Here is a 26,890-nt window from a genome sequence, read left to right as displayed (position 1 = left end):
AACATTCAATCGGAACAGCAAGAAGAAAAAAGAATCCAAAAAATGAGGATAGGATAAGATGTCTCTCGGACAACTTCAAAAGTATCAACATTCAAATCACAGGGGTGCTGGAAAGAGAAGGGAAAGAGCAAGAAATTGAAAACATATTTGAAAAAAACAACGAAGGAAAACTTCCCTAATTTGGTGAAGCAAACAGACATCCAATTCCAGGAAGCACAGAGTCCCAAACAAGAGGGACACAAAGAAAACCACACCAAGACACATCATAATTAAAATGCCAAAGATTAAAGATAAAGAGAGAAGCTTAAAAGCACCAAGAAAAAAGCAGAGTTACCGGCAAAGGAGTTCCCATAAGACTGTCAGCTGATTTCTCAAAAGAAACTTCACAGGCTACAGGAGACTGGCAAGCAGTATTCAAAGTGATGAAAAGCAAGGACCTACATCCACGCTGACTCTGTCCAGCAAAGCTATCATTTAGAATGGAAGGGCAGATGAAGTCCTCCCCAGGCAAGGTAAAGCTAAGGGACTCCATCATCACATGCAATGTTAAAGGGACTTATTTAAGAAAAAGATCAAAACTATGAACATTAAAATGGCAAAAAAAGGTCACAACTATCAAGAACTGAATCTAAAAAAAAAACAAACTAAGCAAGCCACCAGAACAGGAAGAGAATCATAGGTATGGAGATCACTTGAATTGTTACCAGTTGGGAAGGGGAAGACCAAGGGAAAGTACAGGAATTAAGAAGTGCAAATTGGCAGGTACAGGGTAGACAAGCAAATGTGAAAAACAGTACAGGAAATGGAGTAGCAAAAGAACTTATATGTGTGACCCATGGACGTGAACTAAGGGGGGGGGACTGCCGGAGGGAATGGGGGGTACTAGGTGGAGGGGGACAAAGAGGAAAAAACTGGGACAACTGTAACAGCACAACCAATAAAATATATTGTAAAAAATGACCAAGGCTCATGTCCTCGTGAGCTGGGCCAGCAGAGACGGCACGAATCCCAGAGCAGACTCACAGACATGCCCACCCTTCCTCACTGGGGCCAGCGAGAGGCCATCTTGCTGCCGCCACTCTCTTCCAAGTTTACAAACCACAAAAAACTCTGAGTCGCGTTATTCCTTTATTTTCCTTTTTTAAAATGTAGCATTGAAGTCATCCAACATACAGAGATTCCTATGGCTCCTTACACATTTTATTCTATCTAAAGTTAGGTATTTGAGCTCTGAGATGAAGGAAATCATCTCATTAAAATGGCAACATCTCTGGAAAATGGGTTTGATATTTATGTGATGGGAAATCGACTCCTCGTCTACCCCCCACCCCCACAAAACTCCAGTCCAGAGCTACAGGAAGACAGCTCACAACCACGGCTAGCATGCGGTGCCCTTGCGGAGAGAGGGCCCCAAACAACAAGCGGTGTGGTTCAACTTCTGCAACAAGCGACTTCTTTATTGTACAGAGTAAGAATACTGAAGAAAAGCATCATTTTCCTTTTAGCCCTTTTGCCGTTTTGCCTCCACCCAGGTTACTGCATACCAAGCGGCTATGAAGAGTAAAAACCGACGGATCTCGAGTCCCTGAAATGCATGCAGTTTAGAATTCCCTAACGCACACAATCAGTTCCCAGTCTCCGAGCCTGCTTGTTACTGAGACTGCGGGGCTGCTGGGCCACCAGCCGCGTCTGTCGTGCTGCCGGGGTTCGGAGTGGCTGCCGCTTTGGCTTCTGGCTGCTGGGTTTCAGTTTTGGGATCTTCTCCGTTTCCGGCACTTTTCTTACCGTCGTCTGCTGCCGCGGCACCCATGATTTCCTGCAGTGGCTGATGGCTTTCAAAGGAGCTGGGCTGGAGTTCATAAACCTGGACTTGACCTGGGACATCTATTGCTTTCTGTTCAAGTTTTTCCAGGATGGTCTGAACCTTCCTGACGCCATCTCTCCTGGCCTGACGGACGTCAGCTCGTCCTTCGGGGTCTACTGAATCCAGGGCCAGCAGCTCTTTGGTCAAATACTCTTCTATCATCAGGTACTTTTTATCTGTCTTCTTACCTTCAAAGTTGTCCACAGCCTGTTCCAGCCCCTGCACCCTCTCCAGGATGGCTTCCACTTTCAGCACACCTGGATGTTTTGGGGGTGCCTCGGCTTCTGCTGGCTTTTGGGGTGTGGCTTCTGCTGGGGCAGGGCTGGGGGCTGCCCTCTCTTCCGCAGCCACATTCTTGGGGGCCGAGGGGGCGGCAGAAGGGGCAGGGCTGGGAGAAGGGCCGGGAACCGGAACAGAGGAAACTTTCACTTCCACCTTCTCAGAGGAGGGCGGGGGCTTCTGGGAAACAGGTTGAGAATCCACCTCCTTTCGGATCACTTGAATTGGGATGTGTCCAGGCAGGACATCTGGTCCAGCTGGGCCTGGTTTGCTTTCGGGCTGGGGACCAAGCGAAGATTCTCGATGGGTCACGGGCTGCTGAGAAGAGGCAAGGACACAGAGATATTTTTAATACCTGGCTGAGAGTCACAGGACGATGTTTATAGCTAGTACAGTACTGGTTAGAAAAACTGAGAAATGGCCTCTTTAAAAAAAGTGTAACAGTACAGAGATTTTCAAAGGCGGCAACAGCTGTCACCAAATAAAAATGTATTACGCGTGTGTGTGACCAAACCATTGGTCATGCTTCTGTGGTCACGCTGGTCTACTAAGCCTTTACCCAATACCTCTCACTGGATTCTTCGTGCAATAAAAAGAAAACCAAAATAATTTTCAAACGTGTAAACACTAAAAACTCATGCTGACCGCTGAGTGAGTTCAGCTCAAAGCAAGGTCCTGAGTGACTCAGACTCGAAGGCGAAGCAGCCGTGGAAGAGTAACCGCCACCTGTGCCTCCCGCACCCTGCGTGGCCAGTCCCCGTGTTCAGGGTGTGACCTTCCCATCTCCTGTGTCCGAAAAGTTACACATTTTTTTTTAAACCTAGGACAGCCTAGTGGTTTCTGCGCAGACTGACATGTTTTTCGAGAAGAAGCAAGGTGCCTAAAATAGTTACCCTGGCAAGAACTCCGCCGGCACGCCTGGGCCGAACTCACGCTCGGCTGCGCACCTCTGCACTGACTCCCGGCCGCACGGGCTGGGCTTCTCTCTAATTTAATGTGACTGTAAGCCAGAGCCGTATTTTTTCTTAAATGAGCTATGCTTAAAACCAAAATATCTTGTCTCTTCCACATTTAGGTGAGTATCTAAACCCCCTTAAACATCTTACACACCCCCATTTCACCCACTGGAAAATAAGAAGTGAACTACATCACTGCTAAAGTATTCCCAATCTAGAGTACCAAATTTCACGATCATGTTCAGTTAGCTCAAATCCTTACAAGTCTCCAAACAGGGACCTTTGAACAAGCTTTAAAAGGGAGGCCACTGCTCACAGACAAGGTGAAGGGAAACCGAAAGAGGGTTAAATACCATTTTACCGTTTATGGGGAACATCTGGGAAAGACAGGCGGCGAAAAAGGTCTTGCTCTGCAAAGGAGCACCTCTTGTCGCGAACTGTGGAGCCTGAGCCAGGACCTGGTGGGCACTTCGCTGTCCGGACGCCAGCGACCCCCTTTCCCACCAGAGCTCCTCCGCCCAGCCAGTGGGGTCCTCCGCTTGGCCCTCACCGCTCACGAACCAGCCACGTGCCCCCCTCTTTGGGTTTTAAAACGGCTAGGTAGGAAGTGATTTTAGCAACACTTAAGAAGGGGCTGCCTTATGGCTACGCTTTCAAGAGTGTCAAGGTCACAAAAGCAAAGAAAGGCCGCCGAAGATCTGTTTCAGACTGTGACAGACCGAAGGGAAGTGACGTTTCAGCGCGGTGCTCACGACCCTGGGTTAGATCTGGGAACAGGGGAAATGGCTACAGAGGAAACTTGAGGACGGACTGTGTGTTGGATGGCAATGGTGCAGGCATGTTGCATTTCCGGATTCTGGAAGTCTACTGCGGTTAAGAAGGAGGAGGTCTTCCACTTGGAAAAATATTTACTGAAGTAGTCCGGGTAAAGGGACATGACACCTGCCAGTAAATCTCAAACAACTGAGATACGCAGGTGATGCAGAGAGAAGAGATGACACAGCAAACGTAGGAAAATGTTGACAGTAAATATGGGTGAAGGGTATAATGGACTTTTTTTGTATGATTCTTAAAACTCCTCAGCAAGGTTGAAGTTAATTTATAAACAAAAAGCAAAAAAAGAAATCGTAATAATAAGAGAAGGGTGCTGTTACAGGGCTCCGGACAGTGTCGCTATTGGAGGTAAAAAGACCCTTGTGCATTTGTTTACAGGGGGACTTCCTCCTAGAGACTGTGGCAGAGAATTCCTCCCGCTGCGTGAGCTGCAGCCAGAGGCGGCCTGGGACTGCTGGACGCCCTGCTGCCAGGGCACAAGCTGCTAAAGCTCCATGACCGCTTCCTCCGGGAACCCGGGCCCGCCCCATCCACTGGAAGGTGAGTGGGCTGCGCCTGGGACTTCCACCCGACCGGAAGGCATTCCCACCCACTCACACGGCCCACTCGTCAGCCAGGCAGCGTGGTCCTCCACTGCGGAGGAGGAGACAAGAGGTGTAAGGCCCAGTCCCTGCTGCCCAAGGCAGAGCTGAGTGGAAGGGAAAAAACGCACCCTTCTGAGATGCGCAGAGTGATCGCACGCTGAACTGTGAGGCACTCGCGAGGTGCCATGAGAAAGGGGAGTGGGCTTCACAGGGGCAAGACTGGTGTGCCCCCTGCAGGATGGGGGGAACTGGAGGGTGAAGGCATTTCAGGGAGTGGGTTCAGCACGAGCCAAGACTTGGAGATGGGAAGGACAGAATGGGTTTGCAGCGTGGAGAAGGAGCATCAGTGAGGAAGGAGGCAAGCTGCCTAGAAGACCGGAGACGAGGCCGTGGCTGGGGTGTGGACGGGGGTTTGCAGGGCCCTGGAAGGTGCACACTAAGTCACCTGGGCACCAGGTGTGTGAGTGATGCTGCGTTCTGCCCAGCCGTTTCCTGCCGTGGTGGGTGGAGCCTGCCCCTATTGCAGCTGCACTGAAAGATGAGCGAAGGCTGTTGAAAGTACTGAGGGTTTACAGCCAGCCCCGGTCCTGCATGTCTGTGGATGGCCAGCCATTTCCAGGAATTACTTTCCTCTAGTCACATGTTTATAACAATCTAGGGAGGGCTGACGGGGAACCCAGAACCCTTGCACAGAGCTCCTTGCTCCTGAGCGGATGCTGCCATCGTTAGTCTGGCGACACCAGCTCTCATACCTGAGGCCTGTCCACCACGGTGTGCACACGCTGGGGCGATGGGGAGTGCACTGGTGTGCCGCTTCTGCCCGGAGAGCTCTCCCGGCTGGACGCGCCCCGGACAGACGACAGGAACGGGGATGCGGCCCGCACGGGCCGGGGCTCCCAGTCATCCCCCTGGATCTTGTGGAACACGGGCTGGTAGGCCTGGTATTCGCCCTGCTGAGCTGGGTAGTGGGTCTTCTGGGCTTGGTGGAAGGAGGGCTGGGCTGCCGGCCGGGTGACGTTCTGCTCGTGGATCACAGGAATGGGGATGTAGCCCCGGGGCAGCTGGTGGCTGCCCAGGCTGCTCCTGCCGGAGGAGGAGGGCAGGCTGGCGGTGGAGGACGAGGACGAGCAGTCCGAGGCAGCTGGAGACTGGGATCGCTGCAAGACACAAGGGCAGAGGCGTGGCTCCGTGAGGGACCTCCGCCTGGCACTCCGACCGTCCCTGTCACGCGTCTAATCAGGAGAACAGGTTTAACAGGACCTCCCCCTGCAAGCCTTTCTGTTCCCCAGCTGTAGTGTTAGGACTGGGAGCCGTGCAGTCCAGAGGCCTAGGTTCAACTTCTTACCAGCTCAATAGCTGCCCGAGCCTCGTCTACGATACAGGAAAGGCTACCCTGTCGGGCGTCCTCCCTGGGCTGGCCTGACGTTTCAGTGATCTACCTGCACGTGCCTCAGCGCAAGTGCCACGAACAAGAAGTGCTCAACACACTGTGTCTGTTATTCGATGTCACTTCATTTCCTTTGTCCTTAACCCTTTTCCTGCTAGTCCACAGAGAACTCGGGGTCTTGTGGGGCCCAAGGTCGGCCAGGCCCTTTCTGCAGCTGGCTTCTAAGGGTCCTGGCTAGCTCAGATGTGCTACGATTTTTCTGACGGATGCGTCGTGTTTGACTTTTACAATAAAAACACTGTAAGTATAGGTACGCTTCTATAAAAAAATGCCAAGAGCCTCCCGGTGTGCCCCCAAGGAGACAGTGAAGCCAGCCATGCTGCCTAGAGCTGGGGGAGGCATCCCGGGTCCGGGTGCAGACAGGGGGCGAGAACTTCTGCTGCAGAACTGTGCCTGTGGACACCGCGGGCTGGTCTGCAAACAGGAAAAACAAGAGGACTGACTGCTCAGGAACCGCGCTTGGGTCCCCTGGCCCTCCAATCTTGGCTGAGAACTGCATTAAGAATCATTCTTTGACATCTGTATACAAGTACTGCCTTTGGGTTTAAAACCCTATCACAAAACCGCTGCCTTCCGGATGCCTGACTTTGGGGTTCCACATAAACTGTGGGACACTGTGAGGGCAGCTATGCTGTCTCACTGTCACACCAATGTAGCTCCAAGCAGCCAACGCCTCTCCGTGAACAGCGAACTTAACCTAACTAACACGCAGCATCTCTGTGCTGCTGAACCAGAAAGCCCAGTGAGATAAAGAGCATCAGATCGGGAGCCGGAAGGCCGGGCTCTCATCCCAGCGACGGACAACACTTCTCCCTCATGCATCTGGGCCAAGCTCTTCACCCTTTCTGCGCTGCAATCCCTGAGCTACAAAAATGAGCCATGATCCCTGCCCACCTGAACAACACACACCTGTGAAACGCTGGTGGACAATGTGGGCGGTCAGGCTGTCTTTGCTGGGTGACCTCTGACGCTGCAGGCCAGGCCCGGATGCCCCGCACTTTGTCGGGTGCGAGGCCCAGGACGCCGACAGAGCCTGGGGCCAGCCTCAGCAGCAGGCCAGCTCCCGGGGTGCACCCACGGGCCCAAGAGCCAGGCCTCTCCTTACCTCAGGTCTGTGGGAGGCCGGGGGCTGGGCTGCCACAGCTGCTGCGGCCTGCCCACTCGGTCTCTCCGGCTGGGTGGTTTCCGCCACACCCGGCAGAGGTGACTGAGGCCTCGGGGCCGCCTCGGTGCGGAACCGCTGCGCCCCGAGCGGAGGAGAGGCAAAGACCGGGTGCGGCTGCCGGCCCTCGGCGCCTTCGTGGAGGACCGGAATGGGAATGTAGCCTGGTCGGAGCTGGGGGTACACGGCGTGGCCTTCCCTGGCGGGCAGCGGCCTGGAGCCCTCCCGGGAAGGGCCGTTTGCAGAGGACGGAGTTTCCTAAAACAAAAAGGGAAACGCAGACAGGTTGGAAACTGGGAAAGAAACCCCTGTGAAGAGGAAAAAGCATGGTGTTGAGTGTTCCCACCTTCCAGAATGATCCTGGGCCCGGCAGCGTAGGTCAGCACAGCTGACCCTACAGGGAGCAGCCCAGCCCATACGCCCGCCCCCCTACACCCAGAGGCTGCGATCGGGCCGGCAGTTTCAGAACTAGAGGCATCAAGGGAAATCAGACGGGCCGGGGTGTCTGCTGAGCACAGAGGCGGCTCCTTTTCCCACACCGGTAAGACCGGCTTCTTTCCTGGGTGACGACCAGGCAGCATGGTACACAGGACAGCCACTGACTGTCTCCCAAACCCTCAGGGACCCAGATCAGGAGACGCGAGGAGGATTCGATTCCAACTCGAAAAATTATAGCCGGCTTCTGTGCTTCCTCAAAAGTCCGCCCGTCTCCTAACAGTCCAGAGGGGTGCTGGCCCAAACACAGGCCTTTGCAAAGATGGGGCAGCAGGGGGAGGCCTCCTCCTCCTCTGGAATATTTTCAGAACGAGCTGCAAAGAGGGGGAGATACAAAGGGACGAAACAGGAGCCCAGGAAGAGAATAAAACCCTGGGATTAAATGTGCTGTATTTCCGATGCCCACAGACAAGAGCCCGCTTGGCGAGGGGCTGCCAGGGTCCCTCCCCGTCCCCTGATGAAGTTCTCCCTGCAGCAGCCTGGCTATTTTGGGACCCTCGCGAAGGCCAAGTTCCAGATGTACCACGGAGAGAGATCTCGTTTCGGATGACAAGGCTGGCCAGTCACTCACCGGGCACTGTCATTCTCACCGAGCAGAGGCTGGGCAACCAAAGCAGCCGGGGAGCCCCCAGGCTTTCGGTCCCGGCCACCTCCTGAGCGTTAGAGGGTCCTTTCAGCCAGGAGGGGGGGCTGTGGATTTGTGCCACTCCCACACACCCAGGCGGGTCGGCGATTAAGAAGGGGCCACCCCTGCTTGAGGAGGCATCTCTGAACCGTGAACAGACGCCAAAAGCCAAGACTCTAGGAGCTTGCGGGGCGTATAATTCCCAGTGGGACAACTCGGTCGCCAGTAAGGGAGGCTGAGGCCCGATGCGTTTTTTGGGTGACGCACCACTAGAATCCTGCCATGCTTCTCTATCTGTGCGCACCAGGCGGCTGGCCCCTGAGTTTAGCCCTTTCAAACCCTCCCACTGCTCCCCTCCCTCTGAGCCCCTGCACAGAGGGCCTCTAGCACACAGGAGAGCCAAGGGTGTCGCCGTGCCCTTGGGGACACCGACTAACAGGCACTCTCAGATTAGAAGACCCACGTGCTCAGGGCGGCTGCATTATTTTAGCCTGCCCCGCCCTCAGGTCACCCAAGAGCAGGGAGCGGGTCCAGGCCTCACTCTCAAAACCGAGTTCCTGCCGGGAGACAGGCACCGGGAGACAGGCACCGAGAGGAGGCAGCAAGAAGCGGCCCAAAAACCCTGAGCTCCTTGGCACTCACTCCTAACACGCCGCCCGGGCGTTTTTATCCCCTCCCTGGGCACCCTTCCTCCAGGCTCAATCCAGGGCCTGGACAAGTTCGGGGGGTTGGGGTCTCTGCTGGCTGCCCAGGGGCCTGGCTCCCTCCAGGCCACCACGAAAGCCTCCCGCCACCCGAACACCCCACGGAGCTGAGCAGTCATCAAGCCCACAGACTGCCTCCTGGAGAACGTGCTGGGTGCTAGGGGATGACCAAACCGGCAGGCACAATCCTTGCCAGCTAGGGGTTCATCCAAGGCAGCTCAAGGCGGCATGGAACAAGTGGGGGGCCCCGCAGGTGGGGAAACTCACAGGTTTTTCCAGCCAGGACAGGACTCAAGCTCATTCTGACCCCCGTTAGTAACGGTTCTGGGCAATGCTCTTAACCTCTGTGAGCCTACTCCCCCGGCCCAGAGAGTGGAGCCAGCAACCCCCATGCCGGGACTGCTGTGAGGTTTCATGACAGCAGCCACGGGGGATGCCCAGGAAGCCGAAACACATGTGCGTTTCCTCCTGAAACAGGCCTGTTGATGCCACTCAGACCCCAAAGCGTGGAAGGAAGCGAAACGGAAGGAAAAGTTCCCCGTGGTGACTGGAGTCAGAATGGTGGCCGCCCCGGAGGAAATGGGAAGGACGGGAGAGGGTCTAGAAAGAACCTTCTGGGGGAACAGAAAGGTACTCTATCTTCTTCTGAGCAGTGGTACATGGGTGTGCACCTGTGTACAAAACTATCCAATCTTGAACTTCTCTGGGACCCCCACGGTGCCTACTCCCTGCCATAGCCCACCCACACCGTCGGTTTTCACAGATGTGGAGCCTACCATCCCCGCACAGCCAAGGGCTGGCTGTGCCCCCAACTCAGAGCCTTCCTGGGCCCACGAACCTCAGACGGGCCTGGCTGAGGCTTGGCTCCCCGCAAGGGCACTGCAGCCAGCCTGCCAAGAGCTGTGCGTTGACTGCATCTCACCAAACACATTTTGTGCTCAGTGCTGAAGAAAAGGGAAGGAAGCAGAGGGTGGGAGTCCCTCTGCCTGCCCAAGGGACTGTGACAGCAGAGACAACTGACTTCCCGGGTCTCTGAAGAAGTTCCACTCTGAGGTTAGTGGGGGAAAGCACGTGGTCACCACAGGCAGGGGTGGGGTGTCAGAGTCTCAGTGGGGAAGGGGGTGATGGCCTTTGAAGGTAAGTGCTGAGCTGAAGAACGGAGGCCCAGAGGGCTGAGCTGCAAGGGAGACCCCGCATCCACTGTCCTATGAGCTGTGGACGAGACACGGCACCAAGGTGGGAGGCGCCGAGAGGAGAAACCAGGACACGTTGGGAAACAAGAGCAAGGAAGTGAGGGCAAGGCTGGGGCCCAGACCTGAGTGCTGAGCCTGGTGCTGACTGAAAACGGGGCTGTCCCCTGGCACGGGAGGGGGGTGGGGGGCAGGAGGGCTGCTCATCCTGCAGGCCAGGGGCCGGCGCTCCTGGTTCCGGGTGCATGAGTGCCCCATCTATCCGTCTGATAAAAAACCACGCCTCTCTCTTCGTGGGCCTCCCGCCTAAAAGGCAGCGGCTTCCCTCCCACTTGGGCGCGTGTTTTTGTTTAGAAAGGCGCTGCTTTAGGTAAATTAGTAAACCACATCAGTTTTACAGGACAGGTGGCTGAACGCTTCCGTACGGATGAGTGATTTAAACCAAAAATGAGACGCCCACCACAACAGGGTCTGCACCAGGAATGCAGACGCCACCTGCTGTTTCTCCTCCGTTGTTAGAGCCCAGGCAATGGCAAGTGCTTTGGCGTCTACCTAAAACCACCACCCAAAAGAGGGAATTGAATTGCCCTTTTCTATCTTCCATGGGTTTTTTTTTTTATTATTACAATCCAGTAAAGACAGATACAATTTTGTTTTGTTTTTTTTTTTAAAGATTTTATTTATTTATTTTTAGAGAGGGAAGGGAGGGAGAAAGAGAGAGAGAGAGGAACATCAATGTGCGGTTGCTGGGGGTTATGGCCTGCAACCCAGGCATGTACCCTGGCTGGGAATCGAACCTGGGACACTTTGGTTCCCAGCCTGCGCTCAATCCACTGAACTACGCCAGCCAGGGCTACAACTTTGTTTTAATGAAAGAAGTTGTAAAATATGACTAGATGTCTCTTCAGTTTCATACGAATTGGCCCTGGCTGGTGTGGCTCAGTGGATCGAGTGCCAGCCTGGGAATCACGGGGTCGCCAGTTCGATTCCCAGTCAGGACACACATGCCTGGGCTGCAGGCCAGGTCCCCAGCTGGGGGTGTGTGTGAGAGGCAACTGATCAATGTATCTCTCACACACTTATGTTCCTCTCCCTCCCTTCCCCTCTCTCTAAAAGTAAGTAAAATAAAAAAAAGAAAAAAAAAAAAGAATTGTTCTCAAGTTCAAACACAAGTTCAGAAGAAGCCTACTGGTTACACCAGAAGCTTGTACAGAAGATTCACAATCTGTCTGCCCCCTTCTGATTTCAATGGGGACCTCACCCCCTTAGGGTTATTCCATGTGATCACGTGATAGGGACGGGGCACAATCACGTGATAGGGACAGTCAGGCGAGGGCTGATCCTCCTTGCTTCAGGACCTGCCTGCAGTAAGGGGCAATGATAACATCACAGAAATTATTTTCCAGTGCAGCTCAGTCCACGGCCCTTATCTGTGGCCAGAGGCAAGGAACACGACACACACGTGCAAACCCAATTTGGAGCTAGCCAGCATCCTGACGTCACTGTCTCACCACATGAATGTATATAATCAACTGTTTAATTCTTCTTCATCTGTGCACACAGCAAAATCCTCTGGGGCGTGCCCCAGAGAGCGCCAAACAACTCCGTGAGACACCCAGGACAAAAAGCAGGAAAAACGACCCCAGATGAGCCCAAATCTGCTCTACTGAGTAGAAGACGTTGTTATTATTAATAGAGAGGCCTGGGGTCAGGTTCTGAGCTTGGGTGAGCCCTTGGGTTTACACACACCTTGTCTGCTCATTAACAACACACCCAAACGTCATTTCCTGTTTTTGATCACAACATGGGCACCACGTACGGCCCAGCGAGGAGACACGGAGGGAGGCTGCAGTTGGTCCTAACCCTAGCTCGCCCCTAGATACTTGTGCTGCGTAAGCAGCTCACGTTTCCTGCCTGGACCTTGGTTTCCTCGGCTGTAAAACAAAGGGGAGGCCCAGATGTTCTGGAAAGCAGCGGTCCTCAGCCTCCAGGGGGCTTGAGGAGCACCCAGGAAACGCAGGAACAACGCAGATGCTAAGCCCAGACCCGACACAGTCCGATTCCACGGAAGGGTGGGGCAGCCAGCTGGACGGGACTGAGGAACACCGATCGCAGTGAAGTTCCTTTCAGCTCTCACAGGCTCTGGGGGCCTCTGACTCCCAAGGGCCCTTCCAGCTCTAAGCATCTACCTGAAGCTCAAAAACAAGGAGAAGCAGATGCCACAGAAATCTAAAGAGGACCCTCCGAACTGCCTGGACTCCAGGGGCCCCTACCAAATGAAGAGGGGGAAGCTGCTCACCCCCCCGCTTCCCCAGAAGGGCTCCTTCCTTAGAATCAATGCAGGGATGACTGTTCTCGGGGACTTGCGAGGAGGATGCCAGCCTCTGGGCTGAGGTGTCGCATGTACATGGCCTCAGCCTCAACCCATCCACCGTTGGTTCCCTGCATGCACAAAGAGCGAGACCCTGAACCCTAAAAATTGGCCTCACTAAAAGCCCCCAACCTCAGCTCCCTGGTGCACACACCACGGCTCCCACCAGTGTGGTCGAAACGGAGACACCACAGCTCCCACTAGTGTGGTCGAAACGGAGGCAGCAGCGGCCACAAGGGAACTCTGGGGCCTCCCCCGGAGTTGGCCGGCGGCTCTGGAGTCTGAAGTAGGGCACTGACTCTAATAACTGGGTTTTTAGGCCGGAAGAGCCTTCACACACCGGTCAGATGTTGACTTTTACTAACGACACTTCAAAACTTCTCCAACGAAGAGAAAAAGATGGAGGGAAACAAGAATCCTGGACACCCCCCACGTGTCTAGGACCCAGATCAAAATTAAGCGGCTTGGTGCACCTCTCGCCGGCGGGAAACCAAACAGAAGGCAAGCTTCCTTCTAGAGCACAGGCAGAGAGCTGAACCTCAACAGCCTGCCAGAACTCGCCACAGGTATCGCGGGCCACGGAAATGAATGAAGTGTTACTGCCCATTCGATGCATAAACAGTCATTTGCATGCCCATGGCCAAACTCAGAATTCTTTCAGTTCCCACTGGATTGTGATCAAGGGTCTTTCCCATGGCCCAGCCCCGTTCTGGGCACGTTCTGGGCAAATTCTGAATAATAAGTGAAGGCCACACCCGCCCAAGTCCACTTATGGCACACCTGCTGAGACACGAGTCTGTGCCGACCACAAACTCCGTACGCAATCCAGTCACAGTGGGCGGCAGCGTTTAGCTGGTACGTGTTATTAAAACACGCGCATCTTGTCCTAGGACTCATGAGACAGACGTCGCTATGAGCTTCTACTGGCAACCCATTGCCATGCAACTCAACACTGCTGCCCTGCACAGCTGTGCCCAACAAGCAGGACAACCCAGCAGGAGCCCCGGTCTTCCAGTCATCACCCTGGGCTCTGGCCCCGCCTCCTGCTCGCCAGCTGTGTGCTCTCAGACAGGACTCCTTGCTACTGCAGACTCAGTTTCCCCAGCTGTAAAAATCCCCACATCTGCCAGGGGTTTTTGGCAAGATTTAAATGAGGTGCGGCACAAGGAAGTCTTTGTAAACGCTGAGCTGTTCCGTGCCCTACACCATCACGTTTCTCCATCCCACAGTGGCCAATGGACCCAGCTCTGCTGACCCACCGTGGGCTGGACCTGTTGTTTGCAGAGCCTAATCCCTCGGCGGTCTCATCGCGTTGGTAATGAGACTGTCAAGAGTTCAGAGGCCCTACTGCTGAGTCTTAAGGGCACTGATGGGCAAGGACACCATCTTCTCTGCTGAGAACTGTATCTAACGTTTCACAACCTGGAAGCAAACACAGCCAAAAACAACTCTAGGCGCAGGAGTCCTAAACTCCCCCTCCCTCCAACAGGCCCCAGCCAGCTGCCCTGAACAGGCCTGCACCGAGGACAAAGTCACTGCTGAGAATCCACACTCAACCTGCAGTGACTGTGGTTCGTGGCGCACATGCCCAGGACCCAGCCAGGCCAGGCTGGGGCGCAGGAGGATCTGCCTGGGAGCAGAAGGTCGGCTGGTGTCCCCCCCAAACTCCTCAGTGCACCCCCCACCAGGGGAGTGATTTCCAGGCCAGGCACCAGCACCTACAGCTGCGTGCTCCCCTGCTGGAGGGAGTACTTGGGGCTCAGAGTCACCACCCGGCTTCCCCGGTCCCCCACCCCCTGGAGTCTTCCTCCGGGGTTCCATGGGGATGTGGCCCAAGGTCACACAGGAAGTTACTGCAGAACCAGGCTGAGAACTCTGGTCAGGAAACTCCCAGCTCCTAAACTCACAGCTACAGGGAAATTAAAAACTACCGACCTTCCCTTCAGAAAACAGGAGGAGTTGGAGCACCTTCTTGAATCATCTAAAGCCAGAATCAGAGATGGAAAAGTACCTGAAATTTCCACACCAGGAAGCACACTGGTCTAAAGTTAGATTAAGCGACCTCCTCCTGGTACATTTCCATGGGCTTCTGGAGCATTTCTCCCATACTAGCCAATCAACAGGCTCTTCCACCTGCTAGGAGCCAGCCACGCAAGTGTCTGTTGGTATCAGGGCACAGGGCTTCACTAGACACGCATCTCTGTATAAAACACAGTTTCCCCAAAGAAAAAACCTGTAATTCATCAGCTGTGACTCAGAGAACCCCTCTGACTGATGGTGTCAGCCTTGGGGGAATTCCTGGGGGACTCTCCTCCCCACCCTACGCAGCTGCTCAAGGCATTCCTCCCCAACAGCCACACTCCCCAAAAAGGGCAGTGACGACTAGAGAACCCTCCTTCTCCTTCTGCATCGTGACATTTCTGCTCCTTAGAGCTGGGTCCAGAGCGGCTGTGCAGATGGCCAGCCCCAGGCTAATGTGACTCAGTTTCTCCCCCAATACTGACTGGCACCTAGTTCCTGCCTGGCTAGTCCTTAGGCCAGTGCAGAGATGGGCGGGTCAGGGGGTGGGGAGAAGGGGTCAGGAATGAGTCCACAGGCTGCCGGGGCTGTGGCTGCAGGTCTGGCTGTGGCTCCAGAAGGCCCCACAGCCTTCGTGTGACGCCCGTGCTGCATCCTTGTGCTACTGCCCAGCGATGCCCTCCCCTCATGAGGGGCACAGGAACATTCCAGGAAGGGTGATGAGGACGCGTGGACACTGGTTGAGGGATAGTCAGTTAAAGTGACCCAAGGGGGATAATCAGCACCTTCCATGTGCCACCCGCCACGATCCTCACCACCTGCTGGATGGGTACTGCTGTGTGCCCATTTCACAGAAGGGGAGACTGAGGCTGTAGGAGGGAGAGTGGTTTATCACAGATCACCAGAACCTGACGCCAAGGCCAGGATGTGTTAACCTGACACTGCTCCTGCCACACCCATACGCTTTTTGTGGCTGATGTCTTCAGAGCCTTCATCCTCCCAGTGTACAACGCAGGAAGAGAAAAAGCCCTTCATTTTGCCCAGGCGAGCCGGGCTGAGGCTCAGACCTGGAACATTCAGTTCAAGTGCACTCTGGGTCAGGGAGCCGGCGCTGGTGCTGAGTCACTGCCTGGCTGAGGCAAGGCAGAGAGAGTGTGGGCACTCGGCTTGCTTCTGAGTCCCCACAGTTCCAACCGGGCAGCAGAGCCGGCCTCGCTCTGACACTCAGGACCCGCAGGACTAATCTGTACGGTCCAAAAAAGGAAGTGGCTGCCTTCTCTCCTGCATGTGCATGGGCTTCTGGTCACTCAGTGTCCAAGAAGAATCTAAAATAACTGGGGAAAAACTACCACTGTTCTACTTCACGGACGCCGAGGAAGTTATTTTGAAATAGGAGATGTTTGTTCTTCCGCACGATCGAAGGAATCTGCAGAGGACAGTCTCACCTCAAGCACCAGGGCCACCGCTCTGTGCTGGGAGCTCCTGGGTCAGGTTCCTGATACAGGCGGGCCGTGAGCAGTCGTCTGCAGTCCTGGGCTTTTCTGAACTGACAGTGGATAAGCAGCTCACTCCGCAGTGTCTGATCTTACTGACAGCCACAAGGGACAATTACCAAAAAGCTCCTCCTGCCACAGCACCGAGAGGCTCTCCGTGCAGCTGTGGGTTAGGGAGTCTGGCTGCTGTCTGCCACCAGCCTCTCGAGCAGGCCTGCTCCAAGATGCTGTGTCATTGGTGGGGACAAAAAAAGACTTTCTCCAGACGGATAAGAATGAACCTCTGCCGTCCGTGGATAAAAGGCCATTCAGAAATGAGACGAAAGGGACCCTGCTCTTAGGGGGCATGTGGGACCCCAGGACAACACTGCAGCGCTGGGGAACCAACAGAAGGCTTCCTGAGACACACACACATGGTCTGCGCTTCTGGAAGGGCCCCTTTTCTCTAAGCAGCCTGCCCGCTCTGGGCCCGGGCCCGTGTTTTACTCTTCTCCGCACAGGATCACTGCATCGTTACCTTTACCGAGCCTGCAGACCCTGCCAGGCGCAGAGAGGCAGAGAAAGGAGACAGACGCACACTCTGCCTCTGGAACTATCCCCCCCACCCCCACAGGGACGCGGCCCAAAGGCGAAGCAGCAAGTGCCACCTCTTGGAGGAAAGATTCAAACTAAAGTGACGTGAAGTCCAGAGCAGGGACAGCCTGCCTAACCCGAGAGATGTAGGCAATGTGTCGTGGGGAATGGCACTGAAGGGGGTGTGAGTGTCCTCTGGGTGGCACCCACACGGTGACTTACAGAGAGCAGGCGCTCAGGAAATTTGGGATGGGATGAATGAGGGAAGGAAGACTTGGGCCCATCTCCTAAGGTCGGACCCAGGCTCAGGAAGCGAGCCCACGTTGCTCATCCGCTGTACAGAGGTGTGCTCGGGCTGTTTGTCCGTGGGGCCGTGCCTGCTGAGCTCTGAGTGTGAGGGACTTTCAGGAAGGCGCACCAGGAGCCAACCTGTCTGTCACCCCTTGCTGGCTGCAGCCGGGTGGGGTGGGAGTCAGTCACTGGCCACAACAGCCTTTCTGTTTTGTCACAGCGGACAGTCCTCAGGCCCACCACCTCTCCAACACTGTTTTCTCATGGAGACAATGCCCCTGAATGTTTCCATTCTAGAGAGCTGCTTTGAGGATTTAAAGACACAAGGTTTGTAAAAGCACCACAAGTGTCTGGCACGTACGTGTAAATACGCTGACAGACAAAAAAATGTTAGGTTCATTTCTTCCTAAAGACACTCTCTGGGTAAGCGTTTGCAAACTGCCTGGCTTCCTGAAGAGCTGCCAAGCCCCTCCCCCCGAGAAATCTTCACAGGAGTATGCGAAGACTTAATAACCCCAGACAGCTCACCCGGATGGCACAATGCCAAGGTGGGGGGTGGGGGGAGGTTAACACCCACATCTGCCCAAGGTCGGCACCTGGAGCTGAGCTCCCGAAGCCCAGCTGTGAGCCTGAGAGCTGAGGCCGAGGCCGGCCCCAGGGTGCAGACCTGACTCAGGGCGACGGGGGCCAGCAAGGTCTGGAGAGGTCCTGGCAGGGAGGTTTCTCCGGGTTTCGCCAGCACCAGAGGGTCCTCAGAGGTTCCCAACAAGCAAAACCTCTCTACCTTCTGCCCCCGCCTTTTCTCTGTCAGGTGCCTTAAATCCTGAAAAGCAGTGTTAAACCGGCAAAAATGTGAAGGAGAAAGAGTGGGTTTGGATTGTGCGTGGTCTCCCATTTTTGATGATAAACATCTGATAATTTTAAACCATCACAATAGGAAATGATAAACACATAGAGTGGTTTACAGAAGGCAACCATGTGTCATTCTAGAAAGGAGGACGGCATCAAGACTCCCGGGGGCGGGGGGGGGGGGGGGGCGGCGGCGAAGCTTTCTGACTCACAGCCAGCCCCAGCAGCAGCCAGCGGCTAAGCCTTCCCGAGCCTGGCTAACGTCACGCACCTGCAGTTGCCGTGCGCCGACCCTGCCTGCGTCAAGGGCACATCTGCCTGACGGAACAGGGGACAAGTGATGTTCAGTGCCTGCATTAGCCAGACACGGAATGTTCTCCAGAGGGGGAAAAGGCAGGCCCGGATGGGCTGGACTGCTGAGACGTCTAGCCATGCTCTTTATCCACTGTACCACCCCCCACCAGTCACTGTTCACCAGCCGCAAAGGAACCTGCTTCTTGGTAACCGCAATGTGCTGGACATGCAAAGGAGAGAACGGCCACTCCCTTCCTGGCTGCTCTGACCCTTCCAAGAAGCACAAGAGCTGGCAATCGATCCTCAGAGAGCAAAACGATCTCACCTTCAGGAAAAACCAGGAGGCCCTGCCGAACCTGAAGCAGAATAAATGGGTGTCTCTGCCGCAAATCATAGCTCAGAACACATTGTCAATGCCCCCTGAAAGGATGTTTCTACCTCTCTCTCACAGGGCCGAGCATACTCTGTCAAATTATTATGGCGAGCTTCTGCTGGGAGGGCAAGGCAGGAAGAGAATGCCGGCTCACCTCTTCCTGGGGTGCAGGAGGGCCCTGGGGCCTGCCACACCACCCCCACAGTCGCACTCCCAGAAGCCAGGTACTGGGGAGTCTCACCAAGGAAACTGGGAGCTCCCACAAAGCCTCTGCAGGTCAGACGGTATGCAGGTGTCCCGTGAGGGACTCCAGGGCCTACACGCAGGCGCACCGTACTCTGAGTCACGACCTGCCACCCTTCTTCCCCACCAGTGAGACCACTGCCACTCACTGCCTCCAAATGCCAATCTAGCGGAGTCAAGAATCATCAGGGAGGGTTGTTTGTTTTTTTTTGAGTGACAGATTTCTGGACCCTCCCTGAGTGATTTGGATTCAACACAGGGAGCAGATGGAGTGGGGCAGGGGTACAGGGTGATGCAACTGGCGGTCCGTGTTCTTAAAAGGCTTCCCCGGAGACTGCCAGGCCTGGAACCCACGCTGGTGACCTCTGAGATCCGGAGAGCTAGAAAAACCCTGCTCCTGGAGAGAGCAGGGTCCCCGGGGGTTGCGACCTAGCAGTACAGCGACCTGCTCCAAGGTGGCCTCCAAGGTGGCCGGCCTCTGTTTATTCAGTGAGGAGAGCCCAGAACGGGGGAGGGGGGGGCTGCAAGGGAACGGGTCACCTCCTGCCTCCAAAGCGAACACCAGCCTCTCTGCCAGGGAAGGGGCCTGGGCTGGTAGGAACCTGCCAGGAGATTAGTGGGAAGCCCGTGTGTGCGGAAAATCGACACCCGGGAGGACTACAAGCAGGGAGGGAGGTTCGCTCAGAGTGGAGCTGGGTAAAGCCCAAGGTCCTTGCCTCCAGCAGGCCTGCCTCTGCACTGAAGGGCAAGGCACTTGTTTTCACTGGCCGCCCCCCTCCCCTGCCCCCGTGAAAATAGAGATAGAGAGTCATGCTCTCCACTTCAGGGGAATGTGGGAGGATCCACTGTGAGAAAACTGAGGGTAAGACCAAATGAAAGCCATTCCTTTAGCAACACTGTTAAACGGTAAAACACACGGAAGCTGCCTTCCCCCAAAGAGGGCTTTCTCGGTTATTCCTGCTCGGTGAATACCTCTTTATGGATTGACAGCATCCCCTTTGAAGGTAAGGATGCTCAGAGGCTCCTCTTAGCCCAGGTCCTCCGAAACAACCCTTTGTTTTGTGCCAGAGCCTTTTCTCATTATGCATTAACCAGTTTCTGCCCTGGCTGGCATAGCTCAGTGGATTGAGCGTGGGCTGCGAACCAGTGTCGCAAGTTTGATTCCCAGTCAGGGCACATGCCTGGGTTGCAGGCCACGACCCCCAGCAACCGCACTTTGATGTTTCTCTCTCTCTCTCTCTCTCTCTCTCTCTGTCGCTCCCTTCCCTCTCTAAAAATAAATAAATAAAATCTTAAAAAAAAAAAAAAGAAAGAAACCAGTTTCTAATATAAAGTAATACTGAAGGGTTTTTTTCATTGTATTCAGCCTGGAGACGGATGTAATTCATAGAAGTGAAACTGCATTAGTCACCCCGATATTCTGTGTATATCAAAGCACAGGTTTGAAAGCAAGGAAGCCCAAAGAGCTAATGAACTGAACATTAGTTTCTGCCTTATGTGTTGGTGCCGTACTAACAAATCTCCAATAATTAATTTGGTAACAAGAACTCTTTTCTGGAGTGATCACAACCAGCCACCACCATTCAAGTAATCACAGCACAGAAATCAGCCACCCAATACTTGGTGGCCAGGAGGATACAAAAACAATCAAGCATTCCAGCCCATGTACTTCATGGTTTCATAAAAATTCAAGATGCTTCCACCTGCTCCTCAACAGATATACCGCCTCTTCTTACGACTTTTGGGTGTGGTTCTTTCTTTGCTCTTCGTACCAGCTGACTGACCTCTGAAACACACTTGAACTCCCTGAGCTTCTCCGTATAATAAAGAGGCTGGACTAAAAGTTCTCTAAGGGCCTTTCAGTCAAAAATTCTGACTTGAATTTTCAAATAAGCTTTTCCGACGTCAGATTTCTGATGCAGTTGCTCTTATTTTCTATTTGTTTTGAGAATAATGGTGATCCAACCTGTTTTTTTTTTCCCCTGCCTTCATGAAACCACAGTCTAACCCACCCACCCACCCACCGGATGGGCACACAGGGATCTCGACTTGCTGGGTGAGTTTCGTACTGAAAACAAAGCGCTGGCAATCGGCGTCGGCTACCACGCTCCCAGGGGATATGTTCAAACTTGACCTTCGCTCACAACAGAAGGTGCCAGCAGCTTCTGCCGGTCCCTGACTCGACAGGAAGGAAGCCTCAGAATGATTTTTTTTTTTTTAACCACACTAAAGGTCTACATCCACACAGGTTGCAGTAGCAGAGCTTGCCTGAGACGGGCGTTCGTCTCCCCCAATAACAGACTGAACAGATGCACACAAATGTGTCATTATGTCTCTTGTACCAACTCCAGCTGCCTGCACAACTTTCAGAAATAAATATATCATCAATTTCTTATAAATGCAAGTGGCTGAATGCTCAATGTCTCACGATCCCGCATCAGAATTTTATCAATAATTTAAAGAAAAAAGTTCAAAAAATGAAGGTGAATAATATAAATCTATCTTCTAAAATAATAACACTTTTAAGTTTGTGAATGTTTATGTTTTCAAAAATAACTGACTAGTTCCTTATAGCTTTTTTTAAATTGATTTGAGAGAGAAAGAGAGACATCACTTTGTTGTTCCGTTTATTTATGGATTCGTTAGCTGCTTCTTAGTATGTGTCCTGACCTGGGATCGAACCTGCAACCTTGGCCTATGAGGAGGATGCCCTAACCAACTGGGCTACCCAGCCAGGGCCTCTTTCCCACTTTTATTTTCATTTTGCCTAGAAAACATGAACAGCTACCCTATAAGAATACTTCCTTTTGAAAAAGCTCAAATTTATAGAAAATGGCAATAATTGTACAATGAGTTGTCATTTTTAAAATCAGTGGACTCATTTCACATTTTGTATTTTCAAATCTCATGCTCCTAAGGGTTAAGTGTATATCCTTACATATATGTAAACGAAGCGTACTTCTGTGTTCACGAAAGTATTACTACTCAATTATTCGTGTATTAAAAACAAGTCCTAGATGCTTGAATACCATAACAAGGAAGGGAATGCACGCCCTTTAAAAATTTTTCTCCTTCTCGCCAGTGTGAGGCAGTGTGGTCAGGCAATGGCCAACCATAGGCAGTCTCACATCTGTAGTTCCGAAACGCCTGGAAGAAGGGAATCTTGTTTTTTAACAAGTCATGCTAGAAGAGATTGCCATGGGAAACAGTTTCAAACAATACAATTTTAATTCCAAATGTAAAATGGAAAGAAAAAAGAATGCATTTACATGAGTCTCCTGAGTCACTCTGCCTGAGACAGGATAGTAAAGTCAACGTACGCCTCAACCAAGTTGTGGAACGGTGGGTGGGAGGTGAAGCTCCAGGGACCACCACCCAAGCTTACCAATGCCCCCCTGGCGCCGGCCGAAGAGTGCTCAGCGCAATGAAACCAGGATCTGCCTTTGGGAAGCCCGGCTGCGACCGGGTCTGCCCCGGGCCTCGGGTGCTGACCAGGCCGGCTGTCCCTCGCGCAGCCCAGGCCAGGTCCAGCCACCCAGCCCTCGGCCCTTAGAATCCAGCTGGTGAATGGGACCTGGCGCCACCGCACGGGTCACGCTTCCCGGGTTTACCCCTAGAAGCCCCCTGCGGCCCCGGGTGGGGGCTTGTAAGGGCGCAAAAGGCCGACCCTCGGGAGCTGGTGCCGCCAAGAGGTCCAGGCGCCCCAGGTGGCCTTCACCGACCTCCGGGGCTGGGGCGCGGGGTGCTGCGGGCACCCGGCGTCTCGTGTCTCCGCATTCCGGCCCAGTCCAGCCGCCCCCCCCCCCTACCCAGCCCCGCCGCTCGCCGTCTAGAGGGGGGCCTGGCTCACCTTAGGGCCCTCAGGGGGCACGCGTGGGTCGTTCCACGTCGTGGTGCGGCTGTTGTGATCCACGAAGAACGGCCAGCCGGTCTGCGGGTCGATCTTGATCTCCCAGCCGGGGGGCAGGGGGTCGCGGTCGCCCGCGCCGTTGCCGGACGCCGTCTGCACCATCGGCGAGTGGGTGGCAGCGCTCATGCTGGCTCGGGGGGTCGGCCCGGACGGGAGGCCGGCGGGGCGCGGAGTCGCGGGGTGCCGGGTCTCGGGGTGCGGGGCCTCAAGGCGCTGAGTCGCTCGCGGGCCGCGGCCGGAGCAGGAGCCGTGCGCGCCGCCGACGTGTCCGGGAAGCCGGCGCCGGGCACCTTTATGAATTAAAGGAGGGGGTGACGTGGCCCGAGAGGGGTGGAAGTGTCTGGAAATAGCCTCCTCGCTGCCAGAGGGGAGAGGAGGAGATAAAGGGAGGCAGCAACTGGCCGGCTAGAAACTTCTGGTCCCATCCAGAGAAGTTGGCGGCGGCGCGGCTTGGAAGCGGAGCTCCGCCCTGAGTCATCGGCTATAATCGAGGCCCGGCGGGGCGGGGCCTCGGCGCGCGCCCCTCCTCCCCCGGCGCCGCGGTGGGGGTGGGGGCCGGGCTGCGCCCGCGAGAGCCGCCTGTGGCCGCGGGCGTGGTCTCCGTGTCCCAGACCGGTTTCGGTTTTCGGGCTCGGTCCGTTTTCTCCTTGGGAGCCGCGCGGCTGTGCCCGGGACTGGAGTCCGCGCGTGGAGTGCCTGCTGCGGCTCTTTCGTGTAAAAACAAACTCGTTTTTAGCCTTTAAAAGACGCTGGATGTAAACTAGTTTCGCCCAGCCCTTACCCCCTCTGCTCCCTCCTAGACTGATTCTCGGAATACTGGCGTCTCTCGGTTACGTTTTAATCACTTTGTTTTTGCCCAAAGGGCTCTGGAATGTTGATGTGACACAAGGAGCCCAGGGAGAAAATGGAAGTGCGAGTGGAAATTCACCTGCCTTCCTTTCGAAACCTGAAGAGAATGAAAGATTGCATCAGCGCGTGGTTTTGTACTCCTGAACCTTGTGTCTCAAATACAGAAACTGTCATTGCAGCAAGCGACTGTAAGGGTTTTACATTCTTTTGGGTTTGGGTCATTTTCACGGCAGAGGTTGGTTCTTGCTGTCTTAAATCTTGACCTCCCTTTGGGAAGTAAGAACCAAATTGAAATGAAAAATTCGTGTTTGGTTGATGCAGTGGTGGTTGCGCTTGTAACCTCAACCAAGCAGCCAATTTTGGTGGCGGGGTGGGGGAGAGAATGTGTCCTCAGAGGGAGAATGTTTGGGGAGGTTCCCTTTTAGATCCTTAGGCATGCGGGCTCATTCCCATCCCCAGGAACATTTGAGAAGTTGCCTTGGACTGATAACTGGACTCAGTTTTCCAACTCAAATTCAGAGACTATGCTGGAAGCCTCAGAGACAACACCTCTTGTCTCTTCCAGCCCTCAAATTACTGCTTTTGGAGCAAATGCTAAAGAGGCCTGCCCATCATTTCCGGTGGCACGGCTCCGGCTTACACAGGTCTCATCAGCTCTGAAGTCCAAAAGCTCAGTGTTGCACAAATACAGAGACGGTTGAGCCCCAGGGACTGACTCAGGTCACCAAACCCACAAGAGACTGTTGTATAAATTAGTGTAGTGCACTAATTTACCATAAGAAGTATTACTATTGAAGGAGATGGACCCTGGAGGTCACTGGTCAGTAGCTATCTTATCCTTTCTTATGTTTAAAGCCCCGGGCACAGGACTGGGCCAGGAGTTCAAACTCAATAAATATTGATGTTTACCAAAGATTGAATCGGAAGTGAATTTTTTATTTCTATTTTCTTTGCTTTCCAGTACAACTACAGCCCCGGGAGCATTCTTTGCGGGGCCTCCCTGCCCCACAAGACGAAAGCAAGGAGGAAGTAGGTTCCTCTGGGATTAATATAGCTGCTTCTGAGATTCTGAGAGTCATGCTCCCCCAGGAGCTTCTAATGGGTTTGTCTAACACGTAGCATTAAAGCCTTGGAGAGCCGGCTGGAAGAAGCTCCACTGAACCATGCTGAGTAAGGAGGAATATGTCTGTCCTTAGTAGGGTTTTTTTTTCTCTCCAGGTCTTAGGATACACATTTCCCAAGTTTAGTAGACTGCATGTTTGTGTACCCTCAACATTTGTATGTTGAAACCTGTTCCCTAATGTGATGCTCTTGGAGGTGGGGCCTTTAGGAGGTGATTACGTCATGAAGGCTGAGCCCTAACAAATAGGAGCAGCGCCCTATAAAAAAGACCTCAGAAAGCTTCCTCACCCCTTCCACCCCGTGAAGACAGAGTGGGGAGACAGCCAACTGTGACCTGGGATGTAGTGACCTCAGCAGACGCAGAATCCACTGGTGTCCTGATCTTGGACTTCCCAGCCTCCGGAACTGTGAGGAACACATCTCTTGTTCCTTAGCCACCCAGTGTGGTATTCTGTCATAGTGGCCCGATTGGACTGAGATACCAGGCCTTCCGGAATTCATTTTCCCAGATCAGAAACCTGAACACGATCCTGGATTTCTGTTTTTCTGTCACCATCCAATCATCACCAGATCTGCAGATTCCACTTCCTCAGTATTTTTGACACTGTGCTCTCTCTTTCTTCAGTGCCACCAGCCTTGTCCTCGTCACCCTTAGCTCTCATTTGGATCTGTCAAAGCCTCTAACCTTGTGCAGGTCCCGTCCGTTGCTGACATGGCAGCTGAGTGATGTTTTCAAGCACAAATGGGCATTCCGTGCATTTATTGTCCTCTCTCTGGTTAAAATGCTTTAATGGCTTCCCACTGACGCCCCCTATGTCCAAGTCCACACTCCTTGGCCTGGTGTGCAAAGACCCTCCCTCCCTCCTCCCTAGTGCGTGCTCTGTGCTGGCCCTACTGAACTGTGTCACGCATGCGCTGTGCTTTCTCTTGTCTGCACACACAGCTTCTTCCATCTGCCCGGCCCCCTCCCGCACCGTGCTTCCCACGGCCGTTGCCTGGCTGCCTCCTCTTCACATCCAGGCATTGCCTGCAGCATCACTCTCCTTCACCTTCCTAGTCTGGATCGTGTACCCCTTCTTGATGCCCCCACACAAATCCTGGGCCACCCTATCAAGTGCAGTACTTGCCAGTGTTGTTCGAGGGTCTGATTAGCTTACAGGTTGAGTTTCTTGAGGACAGACGAAGAATCTTAATCGCCACTGTGTCCGCAGCCTCTGGCACAGTGCCTGGTCAACAAGTTATAATAACAACAATCGTAATGGCTAGCATTTATTAAGCACTTACTGCATGCCAAGTGCTGTGTTATGGGCTTTATGTGGACTATCTTACTTAATCTTTGTGGAGGGGGCCGTGATCCCGTTTCAGCAATGAAGGACTTGCTCTCCCAGAGGCTGGATGCAGTGCAGGAAATGAGTCTCGGCTGTCGTTTGGGGATTGGCTCAGTTGACGGAAAGTTCCCTGATCAACCTCCTGAGGGGCATCATGGCCCGCCCTTTTGATCCAATCTGGCTCCCTTCCTCTCTCAGCTCCAGAGCGCCCTCTGGGGGTTGGCTGCTGCTTTCTTTGGCACTGCAGGGCCACTCAACTTCCCCTCTGCCCACTCCCAGCTCCTGCTCTCCCTTTTACTGGCTTTGCTGTTAAGAGAATTCCCTCATAAAGTCCTGCTTGCTCACTATGTCTCACAGTCTGCTTCCCAAGGACCCCAACCGGGATCAATCTGCTCAGCCAGCAGCCTTATGGGTACGTATCAGTATGAGTCTCCCTTTGCAAACAAAACGAGGTTTAGAGACGCTAAGTGATTTGCTCAGTGTCACAAAACTCATGATTTGTAGAGGTGGGATTTGAATTTAGGCCACTGGTGCTAGAGCCCATGTTATTAACCAGGCACTCGATAAATATACTATGTGAATTGCCCTGACGGGTGTGGCTCCGTTGGTTGGGCATCATCTGGCAAGGCAAAAGGTCGCTGGTTGGATTCCTGGTCAGGCCACACGCCTGGGTTGCAGATCTGGGCCCCAGTCAGGGTGTGTACACGAGGCAACTGATCGAAGTACTTCTGTCACATCAGTGTGTCTCTTCCCCTCTTTTTTTATGTTAAATTACCATAGTTTTTTAAAAAAGATTTTATTTATTTATTTTTAGAGAGGGAAGGGAGAGAGAAAGAAAGAGACAGAGAGAGAGAAACATCAATGTGCGGTTGCTGGGGGCCATGACCTGCAACCTAGGCATGTGCCCTGACTGGGAATCAAACCTGCGATACCTGGTTCGCAGCCCATGCTCAATCCACTGAGCTATACCAGCCAGGACTCTCTCCCTCTTTTTCTCCATTTCTTCTCCTCTCTCTAAAAAAACTTAGTTCTACT

The 26,890-nt window shown here is 53.8% G+C and overlaps 1 protein-coding gene across 2 annotated transcripts; it reads right to left on the bottom strand.

Annotated features, from left to right (window-relative positions):
• Positions 1-1,115: 1,115 nt before the first annotated feature.
• Positions 1,116-23,000, bottom strand: BAG3 (BAG cochaperone 3). 2 transcript variants are annotated; one of them, XM_045854570.1, is made up of 4 exons: positions 22,497-23,000; positions 7,070-7,384; positions 5,270-5,674; positions 1,116-2,458 (listed from the first exon to the last, which is right to left on the bottom strand). In XM_045854570.1, exons 1-4 carry the CDS (start codon positions 22,680-22,682, stop codon positions 1,652-1,654), a joined length of 1,713 nt encoding a protein of 570 aa, XP_045710526.1. In that variant the 5' UTR covers positions 22,683-23,000; the 3' UTR covers positions 1,116-1,651. The 2 variants fall into 2 exon arrangements, with proteins under 2 accessions (XP_045710526.1, XP_045710525.1); XM_045854569.1 differs by having other exon boundaries at positions 1,116-2,461; positions 22,497-22,999.
• Positions 23,001-26,890: the final 3,890 nt, after the last annotated feature.

This window comes from Phyllostomus hastatus, unplaced genomic scaffold (genome assembly GCF_019186645.2).
Source record: "Phyllostomus hastatus isolate PE091 unplaced genomic scaffold, TTU_PhHast_1.1 phas_scaffold_1066, whole genome shotgun sequence".
NCBI classification, from domain to species: domain Eukaryota; kingdom Metazoa; phylum Chordata; class Mammalia; order Chiroptera; family Phyllostomidae; genus Phyllostomus; species Phyllostomus hastatus.
The sequence above is the reverse complement of the archived record's forward strand: the minus strand, read 5'-3'. Positions and strand labels throughout refer to the sequence as shown.